Source organism: Cyprinus carpio, chromosome B2 (assembly GCF_018340385.1).
Source record: "Cyprinus carpio isolate SPL01 chromosome B2, ASM1834038v1, whole genome shotgun sequence".
NCBI lineage: Eukaryota > Metazoa > Chordata > Actinopteri > Cypriniformes > Cyprinidae > Cyprinus > Cyprinus carpio.
The window spans coordinates 16136755-16164204 of NC_056598.1; the positions used below are offsets into that span (position 1 = coordinate 16136755).

At 39.0% G+C, this 27450-nt stretch overlaps 3 protein-coding genes across 4 annotated transcripts; 2 read left to right on the forward strand and 1 right to left on the reverse strand.

Annotated features, from left to right (window-relative positions):
* Positions 1-407: 407 nt before the first annotated feature.
* On the reverse strand, positions 408-16121 carry LOC109052467 (E3 ubiquitin-protein ligase RNF31-like). 2 transcript variants are annotated; one of them, XM_042718341.1, is made up of 23 exons: positions 15900-16121; positions 14985-15184; positions 14075-14221; positions 13838-13993; positions 13690-13746; positions 12941-13094; positions 12674-12833; positions 12415-12560; positions 12115-12257; positions 10549-10782; positions 10144-10458; positions 9298-9483; positions 8887-9093; positions 8382-8555; positions 8143-8241; positions 7869-7958; positions 7504-7618; positions 4999-5111; positions 4685-4795; positions 4476-4524; positions 3899-3995; positions 1115-1280; positions 408-1024 (listed from the first exon to the last, which is right to left on the reverse strand). In XM_042718341.1, exons 2-23 carry the CDS (start codon positions 15180-15182, stop codon positions 974-976), a joined length of 3168 nt encoding a protein of 1055 aa, XP_042574275.1. In that variant the 5' UTR covers positions 15183-15184; positions 15900-16121; the 3' UTR covers positions 408-973. The 2 variants fall into 2 exon arrangements, with proteins under 2 accessions (XP_042574275.1, XP_042574276.1); XM_042718342.1 differs by lacking the exon at positions 15900-16121 and adding an exon at positions 15579-15595.
* Positions 16122-16288: 167 nt separating this feature from the next.
* LOC122136202 (bucky ball-like) lies at positions 16289-19908 on the forward strand. Its single transcript, XM_042718343.1, has 7 exons — positions 16289-16441; positions 16588-16645; positions 16760-16915; positions 16996-18507; positions 18581-18682; positions 18806-18907; positions 19297-19908. Exons 2-7 carry the CDS (start codon positions 16639-16641, stop codon positions 19326-19328), a joined length of 1911 nt encoding a protein of 636 aa, XP_042574277.1. The 5' UTR covers positions 16289-16441; positions 16588-16638; the 3' UTR covers positions 19329-19908.
* An 840-nt stretch (positions 19909-20748) lies between these two features.
* Positions 20749-26770, forward strand: LOC109052466 (E3 ubiquitin-protein ligase rnf152-like). Its single transcript, XM_042718344.1, has 2 exons — positions 20749-20901; positions 25532-26770. Exon 2 carries the CDS (start codon positions 25663-25665, stop codon positions 26251-26253), a length of 591 nt encoding a protein of 196 aa, XP_042574278.1. The 5' UTR covers positions 20749-20901; positions 25532-25662; the 3' UTR covers positions 26254-26770.
* Positions 26771-27450: the final 680 nt, after the last annotated feature.

Here is a 27450-nt window from a genome sequence, read left to right on the forward strand (position 1 = left end):
ATTGCTTAGAATAATGACCTCTTAAAAATATTATTGACTTTCTCATTATGTGTGCCTATAATTTTTGCTTAAAACAGCCCATGCTCTTCCACGATCATGCGCTTCAAAAATGAAATTAATAAATTCAGGAATATCTGGCTGCACAAATGTCCTCCGACTAAAAATAGCATCTGATCAGTGGTTTCCCTGACTACAACCCCACTGTAAATGGCTTTAAGACTTATACAGAGATGAGCAAAAATGTGTTTTAAGGGCTCTGATCTCAGAGACAACCTTGATATGACTAGATGATAAAAGAAATAAAAGAACATGTCTTTGATCAAGTGACATCAACATGACTGGTGGTTGTACTGCTTTTGAACGATAATTGACCATTTTGCTGTCTTTGAAACACACTAGAGTCAACATTTTATAAATTATGTTTAATCATTTATATATATTTACATACACATTTAAAACATCATGCTATTATAACTTTGTATGTCATTTGACACCTATCATTCTGCAGACTTAGTTTCTCATTTAACTCTGGTTAAATAAACTCTGATAATTAACAGCTTAAAGTACAATCAACTGAAAGGTTAACCCATAAAACCATTTAAAATGCTGGTGCTTTAAACTTTTGGTGCTTAAATTTAAAATTGAATTAATGAAAAACTTGTCTATATGCATTCATAGAGACCATAAGTGGTTTCATTTATAGCCACGTGTTTGTTATTTTGTTAAATCAAGTTACAGCTATAATGCTATTTGAGGGCGATTAAAACCAAAACATGATTAAAAGCAAGAATTTTCAATCACAAAACCTTAGAGAAAAAAGAAAACATACACCAGTGTGTGCATTGTGCAAATGTGTGCAACCACATCACATTGAGAACAGGGAAGCACTGTGTTTAACATTCTGTTGACCTCACAGCTCATATCATAAAGTAGAGCTACAGTTAAAATAGTCAGTACAGGATAAATTATGTTTTCACTTCTTGCGAGGGACCTTGTCACCCAGAGGCACATCATCCATGAGTTTCTGCAGATGTGAAAGGCAAAGAAAGAGTTTGATAGGTGTACAAAAAAGTCGTCATGCTTATTGACTGAAGAAAGGACAGTATCAGCCCACCTTAAGCAGCCTGACAAAGTATGCTCTCTCGTCTTCTCCGTCCCCCTGTCTGACCTCCACACGGTATCTCCTGCAGGCCACAGTCAGCTCATCGAGAGTGTAAAGGGGGGCGGGGTCAATAGAATGCCCATTAATGAGACTGACCAGGTACTCTCGATAATGCTTCCTGAAACACAGAGTAACAGTGTTAAACCTTTTTATTTACTCCTAAAAAGTAATTTGGGTAATTTTGTCTTGAGTACACAGGGCTTTTATTTTAACCTTTTTTTTTCTTTTAATGTCAACAGAATTCTTTGGTCATTGCACTTTGGCATTTTTGTCAGTGTTTCTATAATCTTGCTTAAAGGGATATTCCTCCCCAAAATGGCACAAGGATGTGCTGTTTTCTTTCAAATCAAAGTTAAAACATGTAGAAACAGAGCATCCTTGTGGCGCAGATGACACAAAAGAGCATACACAGCATACGGTGATATGGAGTGACACAGAGGAGACCGTTGACAAAGGAATTGTTGAATAAAGTCCTTATTTTTGTTTTCTTCACTTACAAAAAGTGTTCCTGTCGCTTCATATAACCCAGATTGCACGTCTGATGGCAGATGGAGTATTTTGACGACGACTTTCATACCTTTTATGGACCTTCACACTTATTTACTTGGCAGTCTATGGGACAGTCTCAAGCCTCCAGGTTTTCATCCAAAATATCTTAAATTGTGTTCCGAAGACGAACAAAGCTTTTATGGGTTTGGAATGACATGGTGGTAAGTGATTAATGACAATTTTCATTTTTGGGTGGAGTACCCCTTTAACACTAGAGCATACTGCAGTCACAATTTTAACGGAATAACAATTTGAGTAAACCACAATGTGGCAATTTAAAATCTATACTGGATATTAGCTTTGACATATTCCAAATATTTAAACCTTTGTGAGAGCCTATGTGTTATAGGGTGCTGCAAGAAGGAGCCCTAAAAAATAATTTCTACACTGCTGGTTCCATCGTTCTGAAGTCAGTGAATTATTTTTTAAATTAGTTTTTGGTTGAAAGCCTGAAATAACATCTGTGGTTAACAGCTAAAAAAGCTGAAGGTTGTAACATTTCATTCTACAACATAAAATACACCAGTAATACCACACTAATGATTTTCTAGGCTGTTATGTGTCTTGAAATAAAGCGGTTGTTAACAAGTGGCCAAACAGGACTACAGAGGTTGTCTAAGACATTAAATGTCTTCATGCCGACCAGGAAAACTCATACTCACTAGTCTGCTGTTACAGCCTCATTGAGAATTTACTAGTGATCCTGCAAAACCATACTAACTAAAAATTTGTATCTTGAGCTTTTTACTTAGCTATTGGCAGAAAGATAGACTGGTTTAAAAATGATTCACATTGATATAGTTGATGGTACTGCTAAAAATTATGTAACCAAGTGCAAAATTAAAAGTGCGGCATTTTCTTCAACATGTTTTGTGTATTGTTATGGAATTTCAGTTACAAAAAGAACGCTTTTTTTTTTCTTCGTGTGAAGAACATTTTAATAAACTAAAGAACTTTGTTCCACTATGAAGAACCTTTTATGGAATGGAAAGGTTTATTGATGTTAAAGGGGTCATGAACTGAGAAAACAAGATTCCCTTAATCTTTTGCTGTATAAGAGATCATTGTACTATAAAAACATCCTGAAAGTTTCAGAACTCAAATTTTTGTTAGTCTAAAAACAGCTTTTATTGAAGCCAGTGTGCCAAAATGACAGTTTGTGGAATGTTTTATTCTATGATGTAATAGTGTGGATAAGCACCGCCTCCACAGAAGAAAAATCAACCCCTGCTTCTACATCACTGCCCGTTTAACCCCACCCACCAATTCACGCATGTGGTGTTTACGAGAGAGGCAAACGCGCAGGTATACACAGAAACCAAACGATAAAGATGGCTATGAAGACAACAAGATGCTGTGCCAAGTTGTGGAAAAACAGTATTTGCATTGCTTTTTGTGAGTAACTCTTTTCAATACGTGGTCACTTTTGCCTTGCCTCTTCTTACTGATCATTTAATAAACAGTGCCGTGAAAAGGTTTTTGCCCCCTTCTTGGTGTTTTTTATTTTTTATTTTACATGTTTTGCATATTTGTCACACTTAGATTCAGATCAAACTAACTATAATATTACACAAAGATAACGAGTAAATACAAAATGCAGTTTTAAAATAATTTTATTTATTAGAGATTAAAACCTGTAAAAAAAAAAAAAAAAAAAAAAAAAAATTATATATATATATAAAAATGTATCCATTTTGGCGGAAGTGACAAACTGCAAGCTTTGAATGCTTCTTCTAAATCTGAATTTTGTCACTGTTTTGGAGCACACTGGCTTATAGATACCCTTAAGACTAACATACTGACAAAAACCTTTTCACGGCCCTGTACATGGAGTGATTTATGCGTTTTTGACCTAAATCACAGCAGCGTCCATCTATGAGGAATGTACGCTGTCAAACATACAACTATAAGCCAATCATAACAGTGGCCATTTACGTCCAAGTCTACAATCCACCATGCCTATTCAAACAGAGTGTTCAGTTGAGAGGGTTAAAAACAGGACAGAGAATAGCTTATTACTTCTAAATTCTGATGTTTCTTGATGTAAAATCTTGATAAATAAAAACGAAGGCAGTTCACGACCCCTCTAAAACGTTCTTCATGAAACCATAGATATGGTTAATGAAGAAGCTTTACTTTTAAGAGTGTACAGGGAGCAGTCAAAATGGTAACAATGATGTCACTCACTCGCAGAGTCCCGCCTGGCCCGGCTGAGTCTGAGCCCCACATGGCGAATCGGTCTGACGAGTCCCTTCATCTTTCTGCTCAATCACTCCGCACACACCTGACGCAAAAACACCACAGCAAGGATGCATTTGGGGGAAAGGTAGTTTTCCAGGAAGACATTTTCAGTAAAAGAAGTGGAACAGAGTGTGAAATAAAGCTGTAAGGAGTAGGTGTTGTATGTGTGTTTGACTACGATTTCATGGTACAAATATAGCCTCGGCCTTAGAAACAGTAATAGTTTAAAATATTCATTTTAATTCTATTAGAATAGTGAAGTCCACACCACAGCTATAACGGTAATGGGAATCACCTTCAGAACATTTATTTTTTCCAGCTGAGGAATGATAAAAACATTAACAGCCAATCAGAATCCACCCAAGCTCAAGCATTTAAAGCGACAGAAAACAACTTCAGTATGCGCTGACAATAAACAGAACATTTACATTCGCTGGTATGGACGCTAATATAGTTATCATTCTTTGTGTGAACAGGCCTTCAGAACAAACCAAAGGTATAAGCCTCACAAATAAAGACGTACCAGTCTGTGCTCCTGGTGCAGTGTCAGTATTGTAGTTCACCCCCTTTTTCTGAGAAGACAAAATGACGTTCAAACAAGTATCCGAAATAAAACAGTGGAGATGAGAAGTGATATTTCACAACCAAACCTGGCACACAAGTGCTGTGCGTGTGAATGTGTAGGAGGAAATGTGTGTGCCTGTGTTAAATCGAGTGTGTGTGTGTGTGTACCTGCAGTAAGGCCTGAAGCCTGGCAGGCTCCCAGTCTCGGAGGTAGAAGAGGCAGTCTCTGGGGTGATGGGCATGCAGACCTGTCACAGTACACTGGTTCACTGCACACGTCTGCCAGAGAAGTAGTGAGCAAGAGTGTGAGGGAAAGAGGATGAATAAAAAGGAGGGAAGAAACAGTGCTCCAGAGAAGGCTTCTACTTATAGCCCAGCCATAGCTGGCTTCAGACTGAATATCAAAGTCACGTACAGCGCTGTATAACATGCACATAGAGCTACAAATAGGCACAAATAATCCTGAGACAACAAGAACTCACTGTGTGGAAGGGGTTGTTACATCCACTGCAGAACTGATACCTGCACTGAGAACAACTGAAGTGCATACAGCCGCCCCTGGCCAGAGCATACTGGAACCTGCAGTTAGGGCAAGCTACAAGACAGAAAACACTGCATGACAGAAAGAATGGGATGTGTGACCATTTTTTCACCCTGTACTGTGGATGTTTACATTGCATTTGATAAAAGCATGAAACATAATTTGCATAATGAATCACACAGACTGTGTTTGTCTATTGTCATGACAATCAAATCACATTGAAATTCAGGTAAATCTAATTGATCACGATATTTTTCCTGTAACCGTTAACAGACAAATACATACAGTATATATATACTGCCCTTCACTAATATTGGCACCCTTCATTTAACTTTCTGATCATTCATTCAAAAAACCTACAAAAATTCTAACGGTTCATTGAAGTAAACCAACTGAAAGTGGGGAGAAAACCTCATGATGAAAAATGTTTTTCTACCATGCACGTTGGCGGCAAATATTGGCACCCCTAGAAATTCTTAGGAGTAAAATATCTCTGAAGTATATTCCCATTCATATTTACATTTTTTAGCACGCCAGGATGACTAGGAGCATGAAACTGTCCAGCTATGACTTCCTGTTTCACACAAGTATAAATATGAGGAACATAAAAGCCAAGTTCCCTAAATCCCAGTTTTGGAAATGCTCTGACCCACTCGTCTAGCCATCACAATTTGGCCCTTGCCAAACTCGCTGAAATCCTTACACTTGGCCATTTCTTTCTACTTCTAAACACATCAACTTTAAGGACAAAATGTTCACTTGCAGTCTAATATATCCCACCCACTAACAGGTGCCATGATGAAGATCAGTGTTAAGATAATCAGTGTAATTCACTTCACCTGTCAGTGGTCATAATGTTATGACTGATCGATGTGTGTGTATTCGCTTATTTATTGCACCACTTGATACCCATAAATGACAGGAAATATAAAAGATACAAAGGATTTTTTTTTTTTTTTTTTTTTTACATTCATCCATTTTATGAATATATAGTGCCTTGCGAAAGTATTCAAACCCCTTCACCCCCCCCCCCCCACCACCACATTTTATGTTGCAGCCTTATGTTGAACTGCCTTAAATTACTTTTTATTCCACATTAATCTACACTCCATACACCATAATGGCAAAGCAAAAAAGAACTGTCACAACTTATAATAATAAATAATAAAATAAAATACCTTAACTCAGTACTTAACTAAAGCACTTTTACAACCTCATATCTTTTTGAGTATGATGACAATTATCTGCCATTCTTCACCTCACCTCTTAAGCTCTGTCAGGTTGGATGGGGGCAGACGCACATTTTCAGGTTTCCCAAAAAATATTTGATTAGGCTCATGCTCAGGCTCTGGCTGGGCAACTCAGGGATATTCACACAGTTGTCTATAAGCCACTCTTGCTGTGTGCTTAGGGTCATTGTCCTGTTGGAAGGTCAACCTTCTGCCCAGTCTAAGGTTCTGAATGCTCTGGACTGGGTTTTCTTTAAGGCTTTCTCTATATTTTGGTGCACTGAGCTTTTCTTCTACTCTGACGAGCCCCTCAGTCCCTATCGCTGAAAAACAGCCCCACAGCATGAGGCTGCAACCAGCACACTTTACTTTTGGGATGGTACTCTGCAGGTGATGAGCAATGGCTGGTTTCCTTCAAACATGATGCTTGGAATTGAGCTTCATCAGACGAGAGAATCTTGTTTCTCACAGTCTGAGGGTCATTTAGGTTGAATACTTTCGCAAGGCACTGTATACATTTAACTTCTTATTCAAACTTAGAACGGGTGTGTATTGAACTTAATCTGAATAGGGCTATAAGACCATCTTTTTTTTTTATTGCTGACCTTTCATATCTTGATTTGTCACAATTAACACATGCCGCATACCCATCTGTGTTACAGACGATCGATAGATAGATAGATAGATAGATAGATAGATAGATAGATAGATAGATAGATAGATAGCCAGCCATCTACAGAACTTTGTATTTAATATTTTATCATACTGAATCAGTAAAATTATCTTCTGATGTATAGACAGAATGACAGATATACAGATAAAAAGAAAGCCAGAAGGATGGATTCAGAACAACAGAGAGGAAGAGAAAAAGTCTTAAGTGAAACGCTACATTAGAAACAACTACTGAGCAATCAGTAACTCTCTCTCATGAGGTGTGAACAAGGCAGAATAAAAATGCCTGCAAGTGAAATATACCCAACATCAATATTTGATTTGGTTTTCCTTCACCACTGGACCAAACAAAACAAAAACAAACAAACAGACTGTATGAGCAGGCAACATGTTTCTTAAGGTTAATTCTGCTCAGATCTATCCTGGCAGTCAGAATGGGGCAGGGGCAGTGATGGCAGTGGTACTGTTAGCTATGAGTATATGTGGATTAGAAAGTGAAAGCACAGGTACGACAGGCTTCTAGAGCAGATCAAAAGGTGACTCACTGATCCCATTGTCTCGCAGATATCCGGCCAAGCCCTGCTTCTGGTACTCGGGGTCATTCTCTCGCTTCCACAGCTGGAACTGCTCACACGAGAGCCCCATATGCTGCGCCTCCCACTGCAAAGAGAGGCAGACAGAAAGACTAAAACATTAACTTCCATAATTCAATTAAGTATTTGTTCAGTTTTTTGTCATTGCACATACATATGAGAGTATGTTTTTGATTTGCTGGTAAACAATGTGTTATTGCATTTGCAAAACTATTTTGAAGCTTCTGACTATTGTCATTCTATGAAAAAATATAGGTGAATTGTTTGTTTCAGTACTTTTAAATACTCCCCAACATATCGGTTTCTGGCTTTCTTACCGTTTTTTTGCATTGAGCACAGAAGCTTTTCCTGCACTGCATACAGGTGACCTTGAGTTGATCGCCGTCATAGATGAAGCCATATGAGCACTGTGAAAATGAGAAGAGAGAGAAAGAGATGCACGAGATGCAAACATGAAGACAACTCACATCATGCACCTCTTTTCAGATCACTGTAAAATGCGCTTGAATGAGACTACAGCTGTTTGAGCATGAGCGCTATCTCTGAGAAGAAGTGAACAGTGAGGGTGTGCAAGGAGGCAGTGTCACTCACATGGCTGCACCACAGGAACTTTGGGTCCTTGATGAGAGCCTGCTCAGTCAGCTTCTTGTGGAAAAGTTCGTACACGTCCAGTTCAAGACAATCCCTGAGCTGGTCAGTCACAAACACACACACACACAAGATCGTTTCATTTGTCATAGTGAGTAGTTTGAAGCCCAGTTATAATGCTGCTGTGTTAAGGCTCAGTATTGCACTGCCCATCCTTATTTATTTTTTCTCTCTTGCAGTACCTGTATGTCCAGAGTGGAGAAGTAGCTGTTCAGGTGCTCAGGGTCATTGATGTCAGGCTCTGTGCAGACAGGACACACCATGTCTCTGATGTGCTTGTCCCTCACCGCTATGGTGAAATGCTGCTTGAAACATCCACAGCACACAGAGCACTGGCACGATGTCAAAGACTGCATCTAAGATAGACACACCAAAAAATAGTCCTGACTTAATGTAAGGTACTTTCACACACATACATTATTATTCCTGTCGACTTCCATTTCATGGGCAAGTATTACAATATAAGTCAATGGGATCCAAAACTGTACGGATACCAAATTTCTCCAAAATATTTTCTTTTGTGTCGTACAGAAAGTCATACAGGTTTGGAACAAAATAATGGTGCACAAATAATGACTTGATGATGATTTTTGGGTAAACAGTTCATGAGCCTAAAGGTAAGGGCATGCTGATGTAAAAAGTGCAAGATTTGGAGCAAATCACAGAGAAGGAGCTGACGCAAAGTACCTTGCTGTGGGGAAAAATTGACAGGCAGATGGGGCATTCCTTATTCAGCACACGGCGAATGAAGTCCCGGTCAGGTGATTCACGCACGGCCTGAATAACATCCTCCAGTGTGTATGTGGCAGTAGGGTCCTGCAGCAATGACAAAACCAGCTCACAGCGCCCCCAACTGGGCAGTTCATACACTGCCAGCAGCCTACGGCAAACATGCTGAACACAGACAAAGAATAAGTAAATAAGCCATGTTTAATAACATAACATTCTGACCACTTTGAACATCTTTGCTGGCCAGCATTATATCACACAAAAGATAATACAGACTAAGTTGTTTTGTAAAAACTGTTTCACACATCTAGTGGTAAGAAAGCAATGCAGTGTCTCAGTGAAGCTCCATTACGATAAAAGGCCAGTCACCTGTTTATCTGGATGGTTGATGTCGATGGGGGGCTCTGGTTCGTCAGTCCACATGCGCTGATGGAATGGCTCCAGTAAAGGGCGCTGCAGCAGAACAAGAGCCCCCCTCACATCCCCTCCACTCTGCCGCAGGGCTTCTTCACTGCGGGTCACATCATTAAAGCCCAGAGAGCCAAGCTCTTTTACCTAACAAACAAAAACAGACAAAATGTCATATTTACCAGGAATACACCTATATTAAAATTCTGGACAATACTGATAAGCTGATAATTATATTCATGTTATGGCCAATGTTAAAATTATATATTATGTTGTATAAATATATTAAAAACTAAGTGAATATGAAAAAATACAAGTGAGGTTAGGCATCACAACATTATAATAATTATTTAAAAAATGGCATTTAACAATGTTATTAAATTATTAGTGATTTTAAAGATTAACTTAACGCGAGTGTTTGATGATGGTTTAAGTAATCCAATTAAGTAAATATAAGGCAACTGAGCATGCTTACTTGAAAAAAAGAAAAGAAAAAAAAAAATCAATATCAGCTGATACTATAAACAAAAACTTGCTTATAGGCCTATATATATTCAAATATGCACCTATAAGTATAAAAGACTACTGATCTACAATTCTAAAACACAACTTGACTTGGAGTTTCTGCAAATTAAGCTGTATCCCCCCACCCATCCCTTCAATTTTAATGTTAGCATTTAAAGTTACACCACTGACTATTCTGAAAGGTCTAGAAACACAAATGAAATTCCCCAAAATTAAAGCCATACATGCTCAGTCAGTATCAGTATCACTATGACTGGATGCACAAAGACAGACTTGACTCACTTTAACTCTACGGTTTCTGAGAGCCTGCCTGACGGCCTTCTCATTATCTCCCCCTGCTGCCAGCCAGGCCCGTTTGGCTTCTGCTCTGGACAGGGGCACAGCATTGCTCTTTTGTCCATCCTGGCCATTGTTCCCCCCTGAACAATTCGATTGTGCGTTGGGTTCTTGCTGACAGGATGCAGCCATCACACAGATCTCATCAAGCACATGAGGTAGCTCTGCTTTTAACCAGTCATATGGCATTACATTACTGTTTCCCGACACACACATACTGGTGTAAACCTCCTCCGGGCTCACTCCTTTCTTCTCTCCCTCCTGAGAAAAGGACAGAGACAATGAGGAAGCTTGTAAACTTCTGAGGACAATACTCAGGCTACAACAACAACAACAAAATATCAGACTTACACGAATGAGCTGAATGAGTTTAAGTCCTTCCTCCCTCATCAATCTTTGCCTTTTCAAATCAGGGTCCTCAGTAGGAATGACTTTAGGTGGGGCTGGAAGCGGTGTGACGTCCTTGACTGGTGAGAGTGGGAGGGGCTTAGAGGGTGATAGAGCAGGCTCTGATCTCGAAAGACAACACATTTCGCATGCAGGTGATGGTGTGTGGTTGACGTATGTACAAAACTGGCACATCCACTGAATGAAATAAGAAAAATAGGAGAAGTCAAAACAGTAACCTAAATTCAGGATAAAACCATATCTTATCCGAGACTCATTTCATTTACAATGACAAATCAGAATATTCTCATCAGTTAATGAGTGTTAAGCAGATTATTTGTAACACCAAAGACTATAGAATACCCAAGATGTGTCACTCATATAGTTTTGAATTGCGAAAAATGCAATGCTCAATATGGCAGCTTTATCGAATGAAGCCCCGCCTTCTGAGCAAAAGAGCCAATCGCTAATAGGCAAGTTGCAGCTGCCGTTAGAAGTCCCGGTTGCTATAGAAACAGTCAGCATTCTGAGACATGCACCTAGGACTGCGCATGCGGACGGGCTGATCTAGCCTGAGAAATAAGCTTTTTATAATGCCATTTGAGCAAAATAAACAAAATTTATGACACAGCTGTTGTCAGATTTCTTTGGAGATTTTAAATATGAAATTCAATGGCAAGCTTAGTAAACAGTTTTGGAGAATTTGATGTTTCCCCATTCAAAGAGATAGGAGCTGCACTTGCATGCCCGAGAGGCGTTTCAAAGATGGACGCCAAGTGACATGTCTTGTCTTAAAGTGACTTTGGTGACACCCACCAGCATCATCAAAAAGAACTGTGATCTTTTTCAGGACACCATAATAACATTGACTCATCATTTTCAGTTTATACATCTGAACTTCCTGATAAACAGTGGAGAATGAAATTGGGGGGGGGGGGGGTCTTTACAGTACTTTTTGCAACATTCTTCATTCAGTTATTATCTATTTGAATGCACTGACACTATCGGATGAGAACACAACTGAACTGAATTGAGCTGGATGATAACACTATTGTCTTCTGTAGGGCAGCTTTTAGCTGAAGAGAATTAATTTCATCATTTATGAATTTTGCAACCTCAACACTGTTATTGAACTGAATCAACATTGAACTGACTTGAGATGAATAACAACACTGCTGCCTTCTGTAGAGCTCCTAACAGCTGAACTGAACTCATTTCATAATTAATGAACTTGAACATAATTAATGAAACGCACTTATTGAATTGAACTGAAGCAACACTGAACTGACTAGAGCTGAAAATGACACTATTGTCTCTTTAGAGCTGCTTTATAGCAGAATTTGGATAACTGATTCTGTTACTTATTACTATGAAACTGCTCTGAAATCTGTATTGTATATAGCGCAATACAAATAAAGGTCACTTGATTTGACGTATTGGCACAGAAATGATAGATTTCACCTTTAAAATCTAACAAAAACAAAACTATCTTTCAGAAAATTGCATATGGAATGTAGTGGATTGTGGCACCTGGCTGTCCATTAGTCCTGCGGCAGTGGGGGTCGGGCGTGAGGGTGCGACAGGAGGTCTGGTGGCCAGACGAGGGCGCTCACACACCTCGCACAGAATGCTGCTGCCTGCATTCACCACAGTGCAGCTTTTACATTGCCACTCTAAGTGAAGAAAATGATGGGCAAAAAACAGCATTTAGATGTTTATTTGTCATGTTCGATTACCAACCTGACATATCAAAAGGTCAAACAGGTCTGACGGCTTATTTAGTGTGGAAAAAGTGAGAGTAAACCAGGAAAAAAGGATGTACAGACTAACCAGATATTGTAGAGGGCTGTGATTGCTCTTCCTGTAGAGATGGAGCAGCAGAGGAGAGGCGGGGTCGATCACAGGTTTCACACAAAACCTGCTGCATTGTATTTACTGTAGTGCAGTATGAACACTGCCATGTTGACAATGATGAGCTAAAAAAAAAAACAAGAAAAAAAAACTTAAAATAAAGACATACAGATCTGTTGAATAAAATCCTCTACACAAATATACATCTCTCAACCTTTAAAATTATAACAGTGCTAACCTGAGCCGTTTTGTGGCTTTTGAAGAAGTCACAGGAATCCTAATGTGTGTGGAACGTCCTGAATGGGAGTGATACAGCCTGTCACATTCTGTGCACAGCCGCTGAGTACAGGTGGGACAGTGAGCAGACACCGGAAAGATACCACATATGGTGCAGCTCTCTGCGGAGAAATTTAATGGAATCGAATAGAAATGATAAAAGTGGACACTCACAATTAAATATACTCTTTAAATGGAAAGCCAGGGTTGGTAAATGTGACATGCTTACCTGTATGTTTAGAGGGCACTAGAGAAGAAAGAGAGAGTGCTGGACTGAATGGAGATTTAGGCTGAGAAGGAGTCGACGCAGGCGAGAGAGTTTGTTTTTCCCATGGTCTTTCACTAGGAGAGAAGGCAGCTGAATCTGTGCTGATTTCCTCATCCTGTATATGGACAAGTATTCAAGTAACGTGTAACAAAGCTAACAAATCTGACAGGAGCACTTTTTAACTTAATACACTACCATTCACAAGTTCCTATGTTCACTAAGGCTGCATATATTTATCAAATATACAACAACACATTACTATTTAAAATAATTGTTTTCTATTTTATTTTAAAATGTAATTTATTCATGTGACGGCAAAGCTGAATTTTCAGCAGTCATGTGATCATGATCCTTCAAAAATTATTTTTAATATGCTGATTTTTATGTGGAGACTGCAACACTTTTTTATTGATTTTTTGTTGTTGTTTGTTTCTTTTGTAACGTCATAAGACATTTATGACGTTACAAACTTTTGTCACTTTTGATCGAATTCATGTACCCTTGCTGAATAAAAGTGTTAATTTCTTTCAAAAAAAATCTTACTGACCAAAAACTTTTGAATGGTAGTGTACATATCAATGTTAACCTACAATTTCGATGTTGAAAAAAGTGCATGGATGGACAAGTCATTAGTTTATAACCAAATAAATGATCAGTCACATTTAAGTGAGTGCAGAATGCTAAAAAAAAAAAAAAAAAAAAAAATGTACCTGCACAGTGAGGGAGGGAATAAGTCTTTCAAAAAACTCTGGATGAGGATGGGTACCCTACAGAAAAGGAACAGATTCTATGTGAGCTGAATGTTCTTTGTGAAGAAAAAAAAAAACACTTGACTGCTTGTATTTTACAGCCTCAGACCTTGATTAGCATGTCCAGCTCCATACGGAGGCACATGACCTCAAGAGTCACAGACGCCACCTTCCCAACATCCGGCTGGACAACATCATCAGGAAAGCTCAAGCCATCTTGCTGCTGATTGGTGTAGCCGTACAGGTCGAGTACTGCTCTGCCACCCTGAAAGATGAAGATAAACAATAGTAACCAGATATTTGGTATGGTTCATACAAAAAAGCCTCAATCTCATCCACCACACACCTCAATAGAGTCTACGGTGGTCCTGAAGACTGGGTTGTTGTACTTTACTGTACGCCAGTACTTCGGCCTGTTGGGATTGGTAAGATTTGAGCCATACTTCTCCAAGATGTTAAGAGCAGTGGAAAGTTTCTGCAGCAGGCTAAGGGACTAAAAGGATCAGAAGATATTATTGTACAACAGAATAGTCTGAAGTAGAATACATTACAGCCCAGAAACAACAACAGTTGGTAAAAGTGAACTAGGACTTTTGAACTTTTTTTGGAAATTAACTTTTATGTGCATACAAATGAGTGGAAACAGAACAAATTCTTACAAAACACCTCAGACAGATGTAACAGATTACCCAGTGCTATGTATTATTATGCGCTTTATGTCAGTCATTCACATGGTCAGTGTAAACCATTCATTCCCAATATATATGGTCAGGCCAGCTTCTCTGCTGCACTCTATTGCGTACCACTTTATTTGTTGTAAAAATGACTAAAATGTTAAAGATATATTTTAGGCAGGTCTAAACAGTGCTTGTCAATCTCAAAGTGATTGTATAATGTGACAAGAAACAACAACCATGCCATTTTTGGCATATCAAGTATATGATTAAGTGTAACTGTGTGCATATTTTAAATTAAAAATATTATTTGCAATAGTTTTACTGTTATTTCTACTTTCACGGTTTTCTTTAATTCTGTTCAGTCCTTCAAATCCTACAAATATTTAATTCTTTTTAATAAAAAGATCTGTTACTACTCCCTTGGTCCCCCCAATCATGGAGCCATAGGTCATGGCCTTGCATGCCGTAACTACGTGCAAATGGTCAAATCATTAAAAGGTCAAACGTTTGCTTCCTATTGTGTAATCATGAACATTCTTTGGACTGCTGAGGAAGATGAATCATTATACCAGCTCTTACCTCCCTCCTGTTATTCCCACTACCGTTCTCCGTCAGCATGCTTTCAGCAGCAATGTAGCGATATTTGCTGGAGGGCGGGAGGGGGATGTCTGCCATGGCTGCCACCCCTGCCCTCATCTCCTGGGCAGAACCTGGAGCAGACAAACTGCCTTCCACGCTCACCCTCACCTCCTCCAGCTGATCACTGAGAGAGGCCATAGCTGAAAGCAAAAGTTTTTGAAAGCTTCAGGTTTAAAACACACAGGGCCTTAATTACCTGACATCATTGTTTTTCAAGCCAAAGCATTGGAAAACAAACTAATTACACTGTAGTTGGGTTTATAGTTAAAGTTTAAAGCGGCATTAGACAAGGTGGCTTACTGATTTATTATGTTTGAAGCATAAACAAGAGTCAACAACACGCTGTTAAGTCACTTGTCAAACATGCGGAGTCATTTTCTCGTTTATTTGCAGTCATTGTTAATATTTTGTAGATATGCATGGCTGTCACCTCCTTTAAATAACCAATATCGATGTGTTTACAGTATATTCATGTTAGCTACTACGCTAACGTTAGCTGCCTTGTGAATGGAAAGTGAAACCATAACAACTTACACGAAGCTAGTTAGCTACTTCTTTCTTTAAAATTAAATATCAATTTCTAGATAAACTGATGATTTACGGTCTTCGTTGTTACTTGTCTAACCTGTACACACATACGTGTTTACATACTCGAATTAAACCCCCTACAGTTTGTTTAACTCGCTCGCTGCTATTGAATACAAGTATGCTAGCAGGCTAACACTTAGGGATCATTATAAAAACACTGGTCAGCGATTTACAGAGAAACGCCTAGATGGGTCTCTGTTTACACTTCTATTCAAGTCAACTGTCTGAATTATTTTATGAGGTTTCTATAAATATTAACATACTCACCGCTTATTGACAGAGGAGCAGCGCTCTATTCACTCACACGTGAAACTGAAACATGCATCTACCCGCATAGAGGCGCTGTGAGGAAGCACAAACTGCATTTCATCAACAAAACAATATGTTGTAAATGAATAAATGGATAAATGGATAAGTAAAAGAGGAGTGAACGACCGCTGTAATACTGCCAGATTTTATTAGCTACAGAAAAGACTTTTAATTTTAGGTTCATAACAAATGACTGAATATGAACCAACACTGTAGTAGTAGTACTGATAATAATAATAATAATAATAATAATAATAATAATAATAATAATAATAATAATGAGAAATTTAAAAGACACAATTTCAAACTTCTTATGATAAAATCCGACGTCAGCACTTGACAAATTGGATACACCTGCTGGCTGCCATTTGATTGCATTAATGTGGCGCTCTGGAAACAAGCATCAAACCTATAAATCCGAAGTGCAAAGCTTTGACGACAGAGTTAGTCGCTCTCGCTATATGCACATTTAAGTCCACTTTGTCACTTTCACATCTAAGGTTAGTTATTTTTGTTCGCTACATTTGAACAGTATTAATAGCATGTTTATCCATTTTTTTTTAATTATCTTGCCCTTTTCTGGGATTGTTTGATTGGTCTTATCTATCATGCTTAAGTGTGGCACGTTCTTTTTTTCATTTCACAGTATTGCGGTGTTTTGTATCCTGTGCTGTTTTTCTTCATCTCTTCACAAGAAATGGAAGGTAGCCTAATCTTCTCAACCCATAACCTTGCTCTACTGTTTGGGCAAACAATGGAGCTTAAAAAAACTAAATATTTTAATATAATATATTCTTGCAAATGCTCCTTTTTTTCAGGAATGACCAACACTTCACAATCAATGGGGGTTGGGCAACCTCACCATCCAGTAAACCACACCAGACCCTTTTTCTATGTTCAGCCACCATCTCAGCCTTATTTCATGTATCAATGGCCCATGAATCCATATGGCCACTATGGCTTTCCAGGGCCAGGTAAGTTCAGTCTTTGAGACATTGCTTTTTGTAGACTCTCATTTGATTTGGTCACAACCATTTCTTTTTCTCTGTTCCAGCTCTGCACTTCGGCCGTCCCTACATGGCCCCTTATCAGTTTATGCAGTATCCTGGGTATGTGATCCCACATGCACCCATGCAGCCAATCGATTACAGAAGAATCAACCCCCACTTCCCCTCTGTTGCATCCTACGATTTGCGTGTCCGCCAGCACTTTCAACACGCAGGGATGCATCGGGAGACTGCCTGTTCTGAGGTCCAAACAGATCCTAGTGATTCAGTCAACAAACTGATAGACAAAATTGAGAGTCTGAAGGCTTGTGAACAAGGTGGTGAAAAGGGGCTTAACACTGTGGTTTCCTCTACTCCTGATGTAGTGGAGACCACAGGAGAGAAATTGACTGGTTTAAATGAAGACTCTAAGTTAGAGTTTTCCTCTCAGGAAGGTAAGGAGGAACAAGTTAATCAGGTCACAAGGCCTACGACCTACAGTGACTCTGCGTATGATGCTGACTCTAGCCAGGGTAGACTGGACGAATGCGTGTTATCAGATGTGCTACCCCTTGACAGTTCTTCTGTCCATGAGGAAGAGGATGCCAATGAGAACGATGAACAACCGAGTGTTGCTGAAGAACTGTGCTGCCAAAATGGAAAGCCAACAACCAGTGCAACTGGCAATGTGCTCTGTAGTGGTATCAAAAGCACTGCTGATCCAACAGAGAACCTTGATTTGGAGAAACCAGGTGATGAGCAGGTACAAAATATGGCGTCTACTGATGCTGCTGCAGTTATGGAGCCCCTTATAAATCTCTCTGAAGACTTTGACCTGCAGTATCAAATCCTTCGCTTGCCCTGCAATAAGACCACAACTGGCCTCAGTCTTGAACGAGAGATTGATCCACTTGTTTACTTCGATACTCCAACTACTCTGTTGCCTCCACAAAACTATCTGTCCTCAGTTGGCAGTGCATATTCCTACAGCTACTACCCTCAAGTGACCCAAGAGCGCCAGAGTGTCCTGAGTCCATCCATAGATGAGCTCTCTTCCAGAGATGAAATGTTCTCCACTGATGTGGAGGATCTCGATCTCGTTCCGGGGCATGTGTATGTTGGTGGCGGCAGGCTGGCTGAAACCAGTGACGTGTCCGTTTGCACAAGAAAAGAGCTCTTGAGCATGGAAAAAGCTCGCCCTGTTTGCCAGAAAACTTGCGTGTGCTGCGGCTCAAGCTTGCTGGATGAGGTAGGAATGTGCAAAATGGCCGAACACAGCCATCCTGAGAGAGATGAGTCTGATCAAGACTGCGAGTACGACCTCAATGCAGAGGTGCGGAGTAACTGTGAGTCGCCAAGAGTGTCCAAGAGGAAGTGTTGCAGCAGGCATGCGCTGCCCTCTTGTGGGCATCACTGTGCCAAACACCGGCACAGGAAGCCATGGTGCGAAGGCCAAGAGAGCTGTGATCTACGTGAGCAGGCTTGTGTGCATCCCAAAGGAGAGTGCTGTGAGGAGTATGGCTCTCTGGCTAAAGCAGATAAGAGAATTCAAAAGGGTGCCTTGTGCAGACCTTGTATTGGTAAGGGTTTATTTTTTGCATTTGCATTTTAATGCTGTCAGAAGGTGGTCCGCTCATACAGAAATATTTTTAGAACGACAATGGAGAGAGGGTGTTGTTTCTGACCAAGAGAATTGGGCAAGCTGTGGTGCCAAACCCAGGGCTTGGAGGCAAGTTAGTGGACCTCAAGATCAAGGTAGGACATTGAGTGTGTGTGTGGGGGGGGGGGGGGGGGGTTTGCTTACTCGGACATGTTAAGTCCTTTGAAGGGAAGTGTCAAGCATGGCTTGTCTCTTAAATTGTTCTTTTTGATTTGTAGGGAGAACTCCATTGAGAAGGCCGACTTGTAAGGCAGTCCACCAGCAAAGGCCAAGAAGTGAATATGATGAGGCTGACTTTACCTACTGCCAGAGAGGCAGAGGTGAGTTTAGGGTTTTAAACGAGTCAAGCCCCGTTTGCACCAAGAACGATATACTATATACTAACTATATAGTTCTAAAAGTCTCTCAATATTAAATCACAGCTATAATGATAAAGGGACATAGAAACTATATTGTTGGAATCACTCAAACTTTTTTTTTTTTTTTTTTTTTTTTTTTTTTTTGAACGATAAACCCTGACATCCAATCAGAATCAATCCTGCTATACAAGCTTGAATTTAAAGCAGCGAACACACGTGTGCTTGGAATAAACGGTCGATATTGTTCGCTGATGTGGACACTAATATCTTTATAGTTCTTGGTATGAACTGGGCTTTAATCACCACTTTTGCTTTTTGTCTTATTTTGTGCAATCTCTTTGTCCCATCAGGTGCTATGAAGAAAAGAGGCACAAGATACTAAACCACGATGCACTGCTGTAATACTTAAATGTATTACCCAAAACTTGTGTAAAATGCACTTCAAAGAATGTACACATGGACACTGTTCTTGACTGTATGTAACTTTAAAAAAAAAAAGTATGGCAGTGATGTACACCTTGCTGCACTTCCAGTGCTCAAGTTAACTTTCTATTTTGGGTGCTATGCATTCATCTTAATATAATACTGAGACTGCTCTCACTTGACCAGGCCTTGACCTATGCCTAGAAACCCTTTTTTCTCACGTGGCTGGATCTGGGAGGTGTAGATCTTGTCTGGTGTGCAAGGGCTTAGAATCTTTGCATGGTCAAGGACTGGCCCACTGCGACCGGTTTCAAATGTTGGGCACTGGAGATACAGCTGGTTTATGGGTGATGCAGGGGGGGAAAAAAAGGGAGGATGAGAAATAAAGTGGACAATTTGGCAGTTTAGCCACTCTTAGTCCAGATGTCTTTGTTTTATTACTGTGCTATTTTTATACATCAGTGTAATGTTGACATGCAGAAAACTCCACCTAGCTGTACAGTGTTATTGTGTCATTAAAGCCTCGGCATTGCACTTGACCGGTGTTCAGTACTTATTTATTTTTAAAAAACACTCCTCTCACTAGGGTGCATTTGTTTGTTGCCATTGTCCATGTGTTTTTAATTTGCGAGGGCCAGATCATTAGTGTGGGCTTGTTGGGATTCCAGCATCTCAGTTGGTGGTGAACTATAAAACCAGAACTCTAGCACTAGGTTTTTCACCACTGTCTGCCTTTGCCCAAATACACTAAAGAGTGGCCTTTTTCTTAATCCGTACCGTAAGGGTTTTATTTATTTTTTTGATTTACTTCTAGTTTCTTAAGACCTATTTGCAGGAGTTGACACTATTACTATATATGGGGTAAATAAAAATATTAGCCCAAATGTCACAAGCTTCTCAGATTCTCCATTTGATTTTATATTTCAGCATTGCAATACGTTGTCACTTTGAATGACAGCTTTGACATGTTAAATCGGTTTGATGGCTTCTAAATTTAATCTGATTTTGTCCTGAAGAATGGTATAGAAATGGATAAACTTGTCATGCAATACTGTTCAACAATGCGCAAAATAAGTTTACTTCTAACAGCATTTGTGAGCATCTTCACATTCTATAAATCCTTCTGTTAGCGCTCACAAAAATATGCTAAAAATCAACGGAACGTTTTTATATTTCTGTAGTGTTTACTTAAACTGAGGATTATGTGATTAAATAGACTGTTTGTCGTTCTTATCGTGCAAGGCAAGTATGTATTTGTTTTGTAACAATATAATCCACCTTCAAACGACTAAACGATCAGACCTGTTTGGACTCGAATAGCGCCGGTTAAGGGGCGTGGCAAAATGATTAGCGGGCTTCTCTATTGGTTGTTCTCTTCGCAGACGTCGCTCGCTATTGGCTGCGCTGAGGCAGTTGCAGAGAGCGTTTACAGTACAGCCTTTGAAGAAGGCAGAGTGTAGTATGACAGATGAGGCTGCTCCGCACGCGATGTTCACCGTTTGCATAGATGAAAACACCTCTCGATATACAAGGTGAGTTCCCCCCACTCTTTTCAAAGAAACAGGTGAAACCACTTGTCTTTCCTATTTGTGCATTCGCATCAAAGTTGTTCTGAGATTTTATACCTCGTTAAACTCTTAAACAGAGTTTACAGCAAACAAAACCTGTTTGGATCAGTTTTTGGTCTATTGCATAGATGCATATTTGCTGCATTACGTTTCAACCGCGGTTTTATAACCTGCGCTGAGCGTGTAACTTTATTGGAGCACATCTGTTCAAAGCAAGTTGCAACGTACCAACCAACCCATCAAGTTTTGTGTTGTGTTTTGCATCAGTGTAGTACGGAAGGAACCAGATCTTTTACACTGCAGCAGGATTATTTTGGGCAGCGTTCTTCTCTGTTCCGGTTTAAGTCTTGTTTTGATTGTTTAGAGACACGCAACAATGGCCGCGTGTCAAAAAATAGTGAGCTCCCTAACTAGACTACATATCTGGGTGACATAGACGTGCTAGATGCCCAGAAATGTAAGCAGCTTGCTAGGTTTTGAGACACAGCCAATGGCAACTAGTCTAAATATGCCTGTTTTTGAAAACATGCGTGCCCTGATAATGCCTGTACATGTCACACAATCCAAAATATTTGGGTTATCTTTATAAATCCTAAACCTTATCCCACAGAGTTTGTTTATGTGTCATTCAGCCTTTTCATCATTCAAGGTTGTTTGTCTTTACTGTGTCCTTGTTACTTAATTAGTAAATTCCACATATATTATCTCACGTTATCTCGTCTCACAGTGCTTTGCTATCAGACAACTACTTGATTCACTCAGCATTCGAGGTGCCTTTTCCCCATACATTTGGTTTTATTATTAACATGGGTTTGTGTTGATGTTCGGCATGCACTTTAATCACTGTAAGAGTTTGACACCAGTTCAGACAGCATTTCAGTACAAAGTTAAAAGCTTATCTGCTTCCTGATGCAAACACACCCTGCTCAACTGAGGTTCGGTGTGTTTCATTTAAAAAATAAACACATATGAAGATCTGGGTGACTTTGCCCCATAAATTGTGTCGCCCTGGGATGTTTCACATTTCTTCATTGTTTACGCAGGTTAACGTTGGAGGTGGTGATTTGTAACACCAACATCCCACAGGCGTCTTACATGAACAGCATGTAAAAAGGCATCAAAAAGTAAAGGCCAAGGGCATGCATGAATAGTGTCCCTCCCCACCTGCTCAAGTCAGCGCATTGCCCTTGAGGAATGCCTCACGGCCTTAGTTTTTAAATGATATTTTTTCATTTGCCCCCTTTTCTTTACCCCCTTTCTGACAAATCAAATCAAAATCAAATCCCCTGATTCGGCTGCATCCATCAGATTGATGCTCCGCTATAGCGCACAGCTAACGGTTTGTTATCTGCTTGTTTCATTGTCTTAGTTTTCGAGACGTCGGACTGAAGATTGACCCTCAGTGAAGCTTCCACCATGGGATTCATGTTTCTTTAAAGATAAAATTGTAAAGGCATTGTTTCACATTTGATAATATCGTGTTCGGCGCATCAAGTGTACCAATCCCATTGCATTTCTTTAGACATGCACTTGATCCTCAGTTGTTTTAAAGTAAAAGTAAAAAAAAAATAAAATAAAATTCCAGCCTGGGTAGAAAATATGCCAAGTGAAAGCCAGCTTGCTCGGCATAAAATGAAAGATTGATGCCAGTACAAAAGTGAGAACTCAAAGGACATGTTCTCAAGGTTACACCTTCTCAAATATTTCATATGATTTAGTAGATGTGCCCACAGGATGTTTAATAGATTGGCACGTTTTCTCCCCTGTGTGCCGTACTAGAATTGCTGAAGGAAATTATGCAATGTGAAATTGAGCTGGAATGGTTTCATGGCAACTGAAATACTGTGAGAAGCACACAGATTCTCCATTACAGTGATCTGGATTCGCAGCATCCACATTTGTTTTATTTTCAATAGACTTTTTTTTCATTTGTAATGACACCAATTTGATGAGCATGAAACAATCATGTCTTCAAACGATGAACTGGTCTCATTAAGCAAAACAAAGTTTTTGTAAAGCCTTTTAGATTTATTAGTAAATTAAAAGTATTCATGTCTATAAGTCTTTAAAGGTGTCTATGAGATTGCTGTAATGCGTTTTGATTGGAAGTCCCAAAGAGAAGAGAAATATTTCCGCTTCTCTATTGCAAGATAATGTGCACCTAATAACGGATAAGCCCTCAGGGGCGTCCGTCCATTCATGCTACAATTGCAGGCTTAATTGCATTATTAATTATTTTTCCCCTCAAGGGATGGAGTGGAATTATACGTATATTAGCAATTATTATATGGTATAAACCTTTGAACTTGAAAGAGAAGAGCACAATGGGATAATGTTTTGCATGTCATAGTCACATGAGCAAATTATGATGTTATGGCTGTAAGTGTAACAACAGGAAGTCTGGAGTGAGGCTTATGCTGAAAATGTGGCCACAAGTCATTTAACTTTAACTTAGTCACTTGATAAGTGTTTGTTCTTTTCTCAGGTGATTGACATGTAGTACCAGCACACTTCATTTCGCCTTGAGTATTTCTCCCTTAGTGACAAGCACTGAGCCAAGCAATTAAAATGCATATTAGCTGTACAGTACCTGAAGGAAACAAATGCCCTGAAATAAATTTTAGATGAGGTTAGGAAATATTTTTAAGCTCTGAATTGGTTAAGGTCAGAAGGAAGCTTGAGTGCTGGAGGGGTTTTGAACTCTCATTCATTGGTCAGCTTCATGCATGCTAATAGTCATGTGTCATGCAGGTTTCAGAAATTGTGCCTACGGACTCGACTAAACTAGGCCATGTTTTGCTGTTGCTTGTAAGGGGAAGTTTTTCATCCAGTGAAAATTTGTACTCTCATTGTGTGGCCATATAAACACTCTTAAGTGGATTACACTGCCCATTGAGTAAAACAGCATTTTATGGCAATAAAGCAACCCTGATTACAAGGTTAGTTTGTTAACAGAAAACAATAATAATGCATTTTATCATAAATATTAAACCGTATATTTGAAGACAAAACAGACATAAATAGAAGAGGGATGTAAAGCAGAGGGAAAAAGCAGAACAAAAGAGCACAAAGAACACAGATCAGCAGTTAGGAGAGGAGGAGTACTGGATGTGTCATTGGCAAGGTATGTCACAAAGCCTTTCTCGGGGAAAAAAAAAAACATGTTGCATCAACTTGTATGTATCATACAGCTAACAAAAAACAAAAAAATAAATCTGGCTAAAATATTTCAAGTCTATGCTAAATGTATGTTGTTAACAGTGGAGATTTTTCAAACTGAAATGATTTTAAACCTTCAAATGCCAAAATACAAAATGTACTTTAAGTGGCAGAAAGTACATTTCCAATCTTGAAATAGATTTTGAGGAAATGCAAAATGTGTTTTTAAAATACAGTTTGTGAATTATAAATGTATTTAGACAAAGTGAATTAATTAATAAGGAATATAAGTAACTAAATCTACATATATTTATGTAAATCTTTTTTTTTATAATTTACAGTATAGCAATATATTTTGAAGTCTGAAAAATTTCTGTATAGTATGGGTATAAAGATTGTACATGTTGGTGAATTGCCAGTGTATAAAACCTTGATTATTGTTTGGCTTGAGATTAAATTAATTATTAAATAAATCAGTAAAATAATTGTAGCTGTGGAGGAAAGTGTGTCAGATGCTTTTTTTGTAAGCTATGATAATGTGTATTATTAGAAAATGGCATGATTGGTTTATGAAATGTCAATAATGTACAGCAAAATTACTCTATAGGCGAATAGGTTTTTGACAATTAGGTTTATTTTCTTTAATTCAAAAAATATTATTGCATATTCTCCAATGATTCTTAAACTTACCTCGTGATATGATGCACTTTACCAATAACATAAGGGAAATGTGTTTATTTATTGGTGAAGACCTATTCTGTGGCTACATATTATAGATGCATTCTTCTATTTTAAAATCTGAAATGTAAAATCTGAAATATTAGAAGTTTCAGTTCACCTTTTAATTTCTTCTTGTTTCGGGCACAACTTAAAACACTCCACATTTAACCTCATCCTCCCTACTTGAAGAATGGATTCATTTCAAGTCTGTTAAATAACTATTTCTTTACTATCATGTATGTTCCCTTATTTTACAGAGTTATTTCATCATTAGATGGGGAAGGATATTCCTGTGGACTGCTTTTATTTCCAACTGTGCTCATTAAATGATTTGACACCCTGCTTGGATCTATACTAAACCCATGTTAAGAAACACTCTGTGAAGCTATCAAGTCATTTCACATAATCATAGAATTAATCACAGATAATTATCCAATTAAGCTGTTTTGTTTTCAGTTCACATGCATGATTTAGCCACAGCATTCTTCACCGCTGTTGTCTAGGCTTAGGGTGACTGTGTCAGTCCTAATCCCTGCTGATTTGTTTACTTATCCAGGACGTCTACTTTTAAGTCAAGCCTGACAAGAATATAGATCCAGCTCACAGCTAGCGCATAAATTAACCCCTCTGCCTGCATGTGTATGTGCCAAAACCTATCCCCGGGATTAAATTCTTGAGTCTGTTTTGATGCAACATATTTGTCTCGTTTCCACAGGCAGAGCCAGACGTGGATTAAAGCACTGACGGCCTCATCAACACAGAGTGGTTAACGGAGAAGTGCACTGGCGATACAAATCGGCAAGAATACCATCATTAAAGTAACCGAAGAGCCACGTTTTAAGGACGATGGACACCTTGTCCCAGAACTCCAGGCTTGAGTGCCAAATCTGTTTCAACTACTTCAGCCAACGTCGCCGTCCCAAACTCCTGCACTGCCAGCATACCTGCTGCTCCGTGTGTCTGAGCCAGATGTGGCTCAGCCAGAGAGAGCTTCGCTGTCCTTGGTGTCGTTGTGTGACGCAGATCCCTGGCGGACTTTCGGTCTCCCATCTTCCAGACGACCCGGAAGTACTTTCCATTATCAGTCTGTCTCACTCCTCTGAGCACACTCCCATCTTTATACACTTACCCAACAGCGGCTGCTACCTGCTGCCCGTCCCTCTGGACACAGATGAGGCGTTGCTTCCTGGACAACCAGCATGCCGATTTGGCCCTAAAAGCGTTGGGGTGTTGAACGTCTCAGATGGTGGGAGCCTTGTGCTGGGGGACGACACAGGTGAGGAGGGGATGGAGGAAGAGGTGGCGGTTAAGACCACAGCATGGACGGGGGTTTGCACTGTGCTACTGGTGGCATTCATTTTGATTTTTCTGCTGGGTATTGTGTTGCATAACATGTCCTGCGTGTCCAAACGCTTCACTATTATTTCCTGCGGATGAGACGGATTTATCAAATTCACTTGTAAAGGACCAACCAATATGGCTCTGAATCTCTTATGTGATTTCAGATGTGATTGTGATTATGTACATCACATATCTATGGTGACTAATGTATACGGTAGATGAGCAAAGGGGAATGAAAGAAGTCAAGGGCACAATCTATGCAATTTGTGGTATTTCAAAAGTCTGTAAAAGCCTTGATTCGTTCATTTGTAGGGAGTTTGTTCAATTAATGTGCAGAAATGTCATTAAATAATCTAGCAATATTGACTCCATGTATTTGCATGTCTTGTATGTACCTGAGGGAAATTAACTTGGTCTCTAATACTACGGTAGAGTTAGTAGTGCGTTATTGACAGTCTGTAGGAGTTGTGCAGTTTGTAACTGAACACTAAAATTTAGAAATGAATTTACTTATTGCTATATAGCTGCACTGTTAAATAATGTTTATTGCTGTGTTTGATTGCTGTATGTTTTAAGGTGTTTCATTAAAGCAGTTTCTTTAAAATGCCACAAATCAAGTGTTTTTATTGGTAACAAGCTGTTACTTTTTTTTTTTTTAACGAATAGGTTTTTACTTTGCCTTTGATTAAATGAGTGAAAACATCAGTCTTTGATTGATTTGTGTGGCATAATGTATACTTCATTCAGAACAAATTAATATTAATATAGTGAGAACCTTTTGACTCTACATGCTGCTTAAAAAGCTGCACAAATACACTACTGTTCATCTGGGGCCAATATGATTGTTTTGGAAAGAAAAGAAATAATTATTCAGCAAAGATGCATTAATTTGATCACAATTGACAGAATACTTGTACATTGATTAAAAAAAAAAATCAAATAAATGTTGTTCTTTTAAACTCTTTATTCCTCAAAGAATCCTGTCTGAAAAACAACATATAGTTTTCAACATTGATAACAAATGTTTCTTGAGCACCAAATCAGTATATTAAAGACTTGAGTAATGATACGGAAAATTCAGCTTTGCCATCACAGGAATAAATTACATTTAAAGTAGATTAAGGTAGAAAGCAGTTATTTTAAATTCTACTTTTTATTTTATTTTATTTTTTAATCTGTTTTTACTGTATTTTTGATCAAATCTTCTTTCAGAAACTTTAAAAAAAAGTTTACTGACCCCAAATTTGTTAGCACAGATGCATATTTCCCAGATATTAATGAGCTCTGGCCCAG